The 10,573-nt window shown below is 42.8% G+C and overlaps 1 protein-coding gene across 1 annotated transcript in view; it reads left to right on the top strand.

Annotated features, from left to right (window-relative positions):
• Nucleotides 1-4,693: 4,693 nt before the first annotated feature.
• The window catches only part of LOC146042060 (uncharacterized), a 59,688-nt gene continuing 53,808 nt past the window's right edge, over nucleotides 4,694-10,573 (top strand). The window contains exons 1-2 of the mRNA XM_083161965.1: nucleotides 4,694-4,814; nucleotides 6,218-6,252. Of these exons, the coding sequence (XP_083018091.1) occupies nucleotides 4,766-4,814; nucleotides 6,218-6,252 (84 nt within the window). The 5' untranslated portion in view covers nucleotides 4,694-4,765. The remainder of the gene's footprint in view (nucleotides 4,815-6,217; nucleotides 6,253-10,573) is intronic.

Raw genomic sequence — 10,573 nt, 5'->3', positions numbered from 1 at the left:
TGTGTAAGGGGGAAGTATAAAGGGGTCTAGTATTTTGTTGCATAATGTGTAGAAGTTGTATATGGTGTTGTAGACTACACTCAAGGACACACCTCTGTTGAGTGGCCACACCCCTTTTCCGGAGCGCACCTTCGGCGCGCGCAAAACTACATCCTTCACTTTTGTCACCATGGTGGGCCTGCGTACTTTAAATGCCAAGGCCTATTTTTAATCCCATTCCCACCCTCTCTCTGCCGCTCTCTTAGCATGTACACTGGCACCACTAACACTGCCCCTCCCCCACCTAAATCCTCTTTTATCATGGTGCCCCCCCTGTCATTTTATCCTGTATCCGCCCCTGTATGTTGGTAATGTGTTTTGTTATCTCTCCCCCCTCAGCTCCCATGTACACGCTGCAGCGTATTGGCTATGAATGGTCCGGAACATGGCCACCATGAAATGCAAGCTCTTGGTGTTGCTTGGCAAGTGCGCGTCCCGATGACGGTTTCCGGTCAGCACGGGCGGCATGTTCCCGGATCGTGGAGTGGGTGAGTATGCTTAGACAGGGTATTTATGTGGTCACTTTGTCACTGTGTACTGTGCTGTAGGATTGTGTCCCAAGGAAGGGGATTACACCCCGAAAGCTTGGCTTTACAATACACATCCTGTGTTAAATTGATGAAATTGCATAGATAGATAGATAGATATAAAAGGGATGTTGGAGGTGCTGCATTTTAGAAATAGCGCAATACAGTCAAACCCAATGTTCCCTCTAATTTTACGAAGGCTTTGTGCAGAAAAAGATATTGGCTGTGCAACTTTGGAAGGAAATGTACATTTTTGTGCGTCACATAAAGTATACAGGCCTAGGTTTCGAGTTCTGTTGAGTTAATAAAGCAATTTGAATGTTTACAGACTTCACACACCACACATATAGACTATAGCAGTGATTTTCAACCTTATTAAACTCGTGGCACACTAAAACAAGATTTTAACCTTTGTGTGCTCAGTTGTAATGTCTGTGCGCGGGCTCGGCGAGTTGTGTGCGCGCGCACACGCGCACAGCTTAGAGGGAACACTGGTCAAACCCCCCTCCTTCTCTTTTACATACTGTATATATATATACTGTATATATATATATATATATATATATATATATATATATATATATATATATATATACACATACAAAGACAATGAGGGGGAATATAAGCTCACTCTGGAAGCCTGCAAAATATTTTGTAGCAAAAAATATATAAAACAATATAATAATATTAATACAATTTATATAAACACATTAATCTACCTAGTTTAGAGTAAATAGTAAAGTACCGTAATAAATGAGTAACGATCTCCACTATTTTGCTAGGGGAGCACCACCTGGTGGTTACATAGTGTAATGGCACACAAGTAACAATAAGCTCCAGATACTGTACTAGGAGAAATAAGTATTTCCACCAACAGCTGCAAACATTGTTATACAGACAACAGCATTATGGGGGTGATTCAGATCTGCTTGATGTTTAGGGGACTGGGCATGTGCATGATGTATTAGGCTCATGTCCAGCTTTTCATTGGAGTGGACAGTGTCGTGGACGGGGATCGCCCATGGGAACACCCAGCGTTCTAAGGGCATCACCGTGAAAACGGTGGGTGTTCCCATGGCTACACGGGTGGGCGGACACACGCAAATAAAAAGTCAGTTATTTGCGAAGCCAGGAGAAATCATTCGATGGTCGGGACACAAGCAAAAGGTTGACATGAAAATGGTCGACACAGGAAAAGGTTGACATAAGTTTGATGTCAGCTGTCCACCCCCTGCACCCACGTCATGGGTGCATTTACATGGGAACGCCCTGGGCGTTCCCATGGGTGCGACCCCTCGCCGCCGCCACCTGCTCCCTGCCTGCACTGCTTGGTGCAAATGGGACGGCAAACTAGCAGTTTGTCGCACTCGCTCGCACCAAGTGTTTGCATATGTACATAAATGTGCATGTGCAGATGCAAAACATCGGTCTCCCGTGCAAATGCGTGGAGTATTGATCAAATTACAATATCCAATATTCTTCACTGAAGAAGCGCAGCATGTTCTTGCTGAAAAAGTTTGAATGGTTATACAATAGTACCCCTAATTCAATTGATGTCACACTGTAATTTAATCTCATTCACATTATACCACACCATAGTGTTCCTTATTCATGTGATGTCACACAGTAATGTCCATTATTTACGTTACATCACATGCCTCTATTAGTATCCCTCATTCACATGAGACCACGTCTTACCTTATACACACTATTCCTCACAGTAGTGCCTCTTATTTACATGAAGCCTTATCAATAGGCAAACTAGGCAATTGCCTAGGGCATTTGGAATACCTAGGGGCACCAGCAGCTTCTGCTGATTAAAATGATATGCAGCATGCCTATATTCTGTGTGTGAGTAAGGCTGTATCTGCATATGAAATAGTGTAGTCATGGAAATCACTGTAACATAGCATTCCGTGTGCAGGTACAGCCACAGTCGCACACAGAATATAGGCATGCCGCATATCATTTTTATCATCGGAAGCTCCTTGTGTGTGCTGGTCATAACAATGCAAATAACACGAATTTTCAGCAAAAAATGCACCCAACGTTAGCAGAACTAGCTAGGAGCAGCATGGCCTATTGAGGCAAGATGTATGAGGAAACATCTGTATCCAAGCAGAGGCAGAGGTCACAGTTTTAGCGGTTGTGCTAGTGCTGTCTGTGTGTGGGTTGGTTGTGCAATAGTGTTCAGCATATGTGTAAGGGGCATTATGTGTGTCATTATATGTATGAAGGGTATTAATAAAGGTTGGCATAATGTGTAAGGGGCATTATGGTAATAAGGACATTAATAATGTGTTTCAAGTGTAAGGGGCATTACTGTGTGGTATTATCAGGGGTGCCGAGAGAAAAGGGTAGGGGGTACAAATTACCCAGGCCAAAGTCTGATGGAAGGGCCCAGTGGCGGCCGCCGGGCCCCCTCCCCTTAAGTGACAGCAGCAGCTGTAGCTCTTCTCCTCTGCCCAGCACACACTGCTTTGTGCTGGGTTGCAGTGTGGCCATGGAGGTGCTTAAAATACAATAATTTCTCAGGATTTTTTTCTAAGGGTAGAATGTGAATAATGCGAGGAGTAATGTACATAAGGTAAAGTGGTACTACTGTGTGATGTAACGTGAATAAGGGACACCATCACATAATATAATGTGAATAAAGTTGCACTACTGTGTGGCATAATTTGAATTGGGGGTACTATTTTGTGGCCATGCGCCTTCCCAGCAAGAACACACCCCTGTATAGGCTGCGCACCGAATGTGTGCACTGTTTCTATTTAAAATATTGTGGGTAGGAGCACCAATATGATGACTGCTATGATGAGGGTTGATGGTGCTGGGAAAGGGGAGCAGGGTCAGAGGCGGAACTAGTGGCGGTGCTAGGGGGCACCAGCCAAAATCTTGCCTAGGGCGTCATTTAGGCTAGGACTCGCTCTGTTTAAATTACACCACGCTGTATTGCTACTTTTTAACATTACAACACACCGTATTGCTCTTTACTCACATTGCACACCATAGTGCTCCTTATGTATGTATAGGATCAGGGCTGCATCATGGGCCTCGTGGTCTGAAAATATTCAGGGAGATATTAAGAAAATCAGAGGGGGCGTGGCCAGTGCTGTGTGGGCGTGGTCAATTCCATGTAGGCCCTATAAGTCAGTTAAAGTACAACAATTGCATCATTTTGTGTGGAAATTAGAAATAGATATTAAATCTTATGCTTTATATCCATCCATGTGGCCAGCTGGTGACTGGTGAATGAAGGAGGTTGTCCTCTGGACAAAGTTCTGGTCATACAGGGCCCTATGTATCCACATTTAAGGTTTTGAAGCAAACTATTCACATTCTATCATTTCATGCATCCTAGACAAAAATATGATTGGTTGCTATGGGCAACATTGCCTGTTCATATTTAGAAGCTTTAGTAATTGTACTATAGCCAAGCTCATCATTGACGCTTGTGCTTGTTTGGCATGCCAACGTCGGGGCAACGCCACCCTGCAACATCGCTGCTCAATGCTTTTCTATGCGCCATGGGAGCAAATTCCCATTCGTGCAGTATGGGTTCTGGTTTTAATGGATTTTGTTTTTCAAAGCATTTATGATATTTTTCTGTATAAAATGAAAGATTTGCAGTGTTAAGATTTGAACAATTGTATTGAGATGAAATGAAACATAGAAACATAGAATTTGATGGCAGATAAGAACCATTTGGCCTATCTAGTCTGCCCCTTTTTTATCCTTTAGGGAATCTCAGCCCTTTTTGATCCTTATTTCTTTGTAAGGAAATCAATATGCCTATCCCAATCATGTTTAAATGGCGCTACTGTCTTAGCCTCTACCACCTCTGATGGGAGGCTATTCCACTTATCTACTACCCTTTCTGTGGAATGGAAGCACCTGTGCCATAATAAGTAGGACATTATTATAGAATATTACATTTACAGTGGCAATATAGGAAAGACAAATAAATGACAGCATGGAACTATTTTTTTAGTAAGGAGGATGAAGCTGTGTTGATCATTACAAGGTTTCAGAAGCCGATGACGAAGGTAATGATGACTTCCATCATGTGCCAAATGTCTACGAGTGACACTAAAGTCAATACCCTCAAGCTGCATTGTTGCACTATAAATGGTCCTGCCTCGCTCACTATAAGGCATGTGTAATTGCAAATTCTAAACTCAACACTAATTACATTAACGATGAAGGCTGTAATTGCTCTACTCCTTGTGGGACTCAGCTGTAGCTATGGTAAGATCTGTTCTGTTTTAATAGAGTTGTATGTGTATGTAATTGTATCTGTTTAATTGAGTTGTAAGTGTACAGTATGTAAATGTATCTGTTTAATATAGGTGTATGTGTAGGTAAATGTATCTGTTTAATAGAGTTGTGTATGTAAATGTATCTGTTTAATTGAGTTGTAAGTGTACAGTATGTAAATGTATCTGTTTAATATAGGTGTATGTGTAGGTAAATGTATCTGTTTAATAGAGTTGTATGTGTATGTAAATGTATCTGTTTAATAGAGTTGTGTATGTAAATGTATCTGTTTAATTGAGTTGTAAGTGTACAGTATGTAAATGTATCTGTTTAATATAGGTGTATGTGTAGGTAAATGTATCTGTTTAATAGAGTTGTATGTGTATGTAAATGTATCTGTTTAATAGAGTTGTGTATGTAAATGTATCTGTTTAATTGAGTTGTAAGTGTACAGTATGTAAATGTATCTTTTTAATATAGGTGTATGTGTAGGTAAATGTATATCTTTAACAGAATTGTATGTGTATATAAATGCATATGTAATTCCATGTTACCATATTATAGGGTTTTGTAGCAAAGCAGGGAGACATTAATCTTCCTCCTTACAGTATAACAATGATGATAATCATATAATGTGTCATGTTTGCAGTATTCCCATATGTTAAAGGAACTTTTTTGCACTTTTTCAGCCTATCACCTGTTTATAGGACAGAGGGACAGATTCTCTAAGCTTCAAAAGTGATAAAATGGAAAGTGATAAACAGCCAGCCAATCAGCTCCTAGCTGCCATGTCACAGACTGTGTTTGAAAAATGTCAGGAAGGAGCTGACTGGCTGGCTGTTTATCACTCTCCATTTTATCACTTTTGAAGCTTAGAGAATCTGGCCCAGAACATTTTAGCCATACATTATACCCCTTACACACCGGCCACCTGGCAATTACTCTGCATTTTTGAGTGCTGGGTCATTTTGCTGGGTGCAACTGGACCCTATTCACACCACCCGCAAATTACTGGGTTAAAGCTTTTCAACCCGGGAATTTGCTGAAAAACCCAGGTTTTTCTGTGGTGTCAACACGGGTCTTAAATCCCGGCACTCCAACCCTGGACAAGAGCAGGGTCAGAGTGCCGGGATTTAAGACCCACATTGACACTTTCACAACACAGAAAAACCCAGGTTTTTCAGCAAATTACCGGGTTGAAAAGCTTTAACCCAGTAATTTGCTTATTGGTGTGAAAGGGGTATTAGTATTACCATCTCCTGTTCCTAAAATGTTTATTCCCTGCTCAATATCAAGAACAAATTTGAATTTTGTTATTTTAATTATCTGTTTTCACTTTACCTTGCTAAATGCATCTATCTGTAGATTTTAATTTTTTTTATCTTTTTTTCTAGCTTCTTTTCTACAACTTTGCACCGGGGAGCTGACGGTAAGAAAATGTTTATTTATTCTCTGTTCTTTTTTGTTCAACAATGATCATAGATACTCTCAAGTTTCTGACATCACCATTCTGTTCTGCTAGTACATCCAGGTAATTCCCAATGCCCCACACGAACTGTCTAGGTGGACAGAGGAGTAATATTATGAGCAATTCAGGGACGTGCAGTCAGGGGAGGCAGGGGAGGCAGAGCCTCCCCTGTCATAATGATGAAAATAATAAAAGAAGATATTTATATATCTTCTTTTATTATTTTCATTCATCATTTCTCCCTCTCAGGCTGCCTCCCACCCTCTTACACTGCTGCATGTGAGGGTGGGAGGCAGCGAGAGAGGTGCCTCCCGCTGTTTACACTGAAACTCCGGGCAGCGTGGGGCGGGAAGGGGTGGGCAGGGGGGCAGGGTGCAGCAATGGGCTGTAAAAGCCCATTGAAAATGAATGGGGAAGCGGCACTTATACTGGTGCCGCAATGACAGCGGCACCAGTATAAACGCACGCCCCCAGATGTGATTGGGCCAGCAGATCCAGTGCTGGATCTGCTGTCCAATCACACATGCAGTCCCCGTGAGAGGATGCAGCAGCGCGGGGCGCGGGCAGCGGGGAGTCCGGCGCCTGCTGGTAGAAGACGGACTGCCGTTGACACCGCTGTGGAGAGGACACCGCCGAGAAGACAGGTGAGTTTCGCCGGGTGGAGGGAGGGCAGGTGGGGCGCGAGAACTCCCGCCAGAGACTTTACTGCGTGTGATTGTCGCCAGAGACTTTACTGCGTGTGATTGTCGCCCTCCATCCGTTGTCAGTGTGTTCTGCTGTTAATACACTGTACAATAAAGCACAGGTGGGAAGTATAATACAATGTGTGTTCTTCTGATGTTCCACGCCGGTAAAACAGCCACCCGAGGACAGTGACGCGCTACTATCATTATATAAGTAATATAACAACTGGACGCGCGAGAAAGCAGCGCTTGATGGAACAGGGTTCCTCTGAGAAATTATCTGCAGGAACTGCGGGGACTCAGAAAGCAATGCAACAAATGCTGCTTACTGTTATGGAACTGGTATGGTAGCGGGTTCTCCTGTGCCCTCCTACCCGGGCTAAGCTTCTTGTGGCATTAAGCCCCTGCGCTGCTTCATTTGACTTGGAGCCCAATTGCTATTACCAGCCATCCTCAGTGACGTTGTTATGAATATGGTGCAATAATATTACAGACACAACAGTCCTGTAGTGATAGCCACGTCTGTCAGCATGTCCCACTCAGACCACCCCAGCAGCAACGGGGTTAATTTCCATAGCCTGGCTGTGAATATGGAAATGAAGCGTCTGGGATGGAAGGCACAGGGTAGTCTCATACCTTGATGTCATTAACTGGTTAACTGTTGAGGCTCACAGCCACATCCAGTATGCAAGGCTCTCTATTCTTCTGCATTTCTGACTGTGATCTGTCCATCTGGGAGTGGTGGAGTTAGCACAGCATTGTTTGGGAGGACGTAATGCTGTTATATGGGATTTGGCATTGAATGTTCTGTGTGCTTTTATTATCATTAAAACCTCTATGCTAGCCTGTGCTACAGTCAGCGCTCATCCTGGCTGGAAGGGTTAATGAGAATATAAAAACCTCCCTGCTGACGTCCTGCTATATATAATACAGGCTTGTCCTGCTATTGTGCAAAAGTCATTTTATTCTCTTCGCTGGCACAGGCTTGTTTTGTGTATACGAGAAACAGAGAAATGTACTGTATACTGCAGTGACGTGCAGTGAGGTCAGTGCCTCCCCAGGCAATGACCTCACCGCACGTCACTGGAGCAATTTATTTTGATTACATCATACTTTTTGTGAATGTTGTATGCTTCTAGATAATACAAAGCACTATATTCAGTGGCGTAACTATAGCCCTGCAGCCCCCGCGGTGGCGGGGAGGCGCTTAGTAAGTCAGGGCGTATTGTTACCCGCTGCCGGCTGCCTTTTTGTTGTTGTTGCTAAAAGCACTATTGGGACATGATATGTAACTGGCACTACTGGGGGCATGATATATAACTTGCACTAAATATAAGACAATTGTTGCTTGGCCTTCAAATTCAGGGGGAAATTTACTAAAGGAAATTTGTAAAAAAATAGGTGTATTTGTATCCAGAAATACACTCATTTTTGACATTTACTATCCCGAAAATACGGCAATTCGTATTGATGTGCTATCAATACGAATACGAATGGCCGTATTTTCGGGATAGTAAATGTCAAAAATGAGTGTATTTCTGGATACAAATACACCTATTTTTTACAAATTTCCTTTAGTAAATTTCCCCCTCAGGGTGAGATTTAATAGGATGAGATATTCAGAAAGTGAGAGATTTGGGAAGAAATTTCCAGTTTTTTTAAAGCAGCAATCATTTACACTGCAAAATCAAACTGGTTTTGCAGTGTAAATGATTGCCGCTTTAAAAAATCTGGAGATTTCTTACCAAAACTCTCACTTTTTGAATCTCTCATCCTATTAAATCTCACTCTCAGTGTCTGAGATAGTACACAAACTCTATTTAATGTACACATAAAATATATTTGTGTGCATTTCATGTGTTTAATGTGTTTATACAACATAAATGCATTTTGTGTTCCTCAAGATACCTCATTGAAATATAAAAATATTCCAAAATACAGAATAATCCATAATCAACAAAATGCTTCTGGTCCCGAGCATGTTGTATACAGGATACTCAACCTGTACTATGTGAATTGTGTGTCTAGGGTCCAAAAGGGGCTTTTGAGAATACTTTGATATAATGGAATTAGATGATTGCTCATTGCTTTATTTAGCTGAACACTAACCTTTCTTTTGATCATTGGGTTCAGATGTCCTTGAAGTTTTCAGCTACCTGAGCATTTTTCTTACACAAAACCATGTCAGACCCTTATCCCACACCCAAACAACTATTGAGATAGATCAGGGGTTCTCAAACTGAGTCCTCTGGACCCCACACAGTTCACATTTTCCAGGTCACCCGGCTGGTGCACAGGTGCATCCATTACTCATTGTCACATTTTAAAAGATCCACAGGTGGAGCTAATTATCTCACTTGTGATTCTGTGAGGAGACCTGCAAAACATGCACTGTGCGGGGTCCTGAGGACAGAGTTTGAGAACCTGTGAGATAGATTAGTGGCTGCACTGGCAAAGAGTGTCCTTGTTAGCAAAAACTAAACCAACATACCCTTAAAAACCCTGGGCTTGAGCACAATAGGGCAGATGTTTTAAGCCTGGGGAATAGATAAAGTGGAGATAAAGTGGAAGGTGATAACTCACCAGCCAATCAGCTCCTAACTGTTATTTTTCAAACATAGCTGGTGCATTATAACCTACTTTATCTCCCCTTTATCTCTTCACCAGGATTAATATATTTGCCCCAATATAAATGCAGAAAGTATGATGGAACTCCTTATGGAGCTAAAGGTTCTTGGCCTCAATATTTAATATTTTCTCATACACTGTCTAAAATAGATGCCTATAAACTTAGGTCAATGGCTTTGACTTCTAAAAATGGGTCCCGGATGAGCTGCCGATAGTCAGGATTCCAACGTTCAGTATTCCGACATTAGAATTCCAACTGGTTAACTGCCGGACAGTTAGGATCCCTACTTACAGGGCCTATTCTCCCTCTTGGAATAGAATCTGTGGCAAGCGAAGCGAGCCACCGAGCCCGTATCGTGGCAAGAGTAGTGAGCCTGCAAGGGGCTTCTTTGCACTCACCTCCCTGTCGGGGCACCGGCAGTCGGGATTCCGATGTCGGGATACTGACTGTTGGAATCCCCACTGTCGGACGGTTTTACCACACCCCTAAAAATAAACTACCATATCAACTAGAAACACTTGAAAAAATACTACTAGGACCACCATAAATAAAAAAATAAGTATAATAAAATATCAAGCACCCTTTCCCAAGGGTGTATTGCGGCTCCCGTCCCAGCGGGTGACGCGTTATGACATTGCACGCCGGCACCCCAGTATGTAGGGCTGAGGGAAATGTTGTCCAGTCCAGAGGCCGGTCAGTCCCTGTGGCTCCTTCCCTTTCTCTGCTAATGCTACAGCTGGAGCCTGGACAGAGGGAGAAACTGCAATGTTCTTCCTAACACTCAGCTGCAGGCAGGGGTGGATTGGGGACTAAAAGTGGACCCTGGAAAATTTCTGGAAGTGGCCTCATGTGGGCAGCAGCAAATCATTAATGGGTGGAGCCAGCATAACAGTAGGCGGAGTTGCATCCAGCAGCGCTGGGACTTATATTTACCGTAGGGTATGGGGAGAAGGAGGTAAGGCAGGAGGAG

Source organism: Crinia signifera, chromosome 19 (assembly GCF_055691185.1).
Source record: "Crinia signifera chromosome 19, ASM5569118v1, whole genome shotgun sequence".
NCBI lineage: Eukaryota > Metazoa > Chordata > Amphibia > Anura > Myobatrachidae > Crinia > Crinia signifera.
This window is presented reverse-complemented; position numbering and strand designations above follow the sequence as displayed.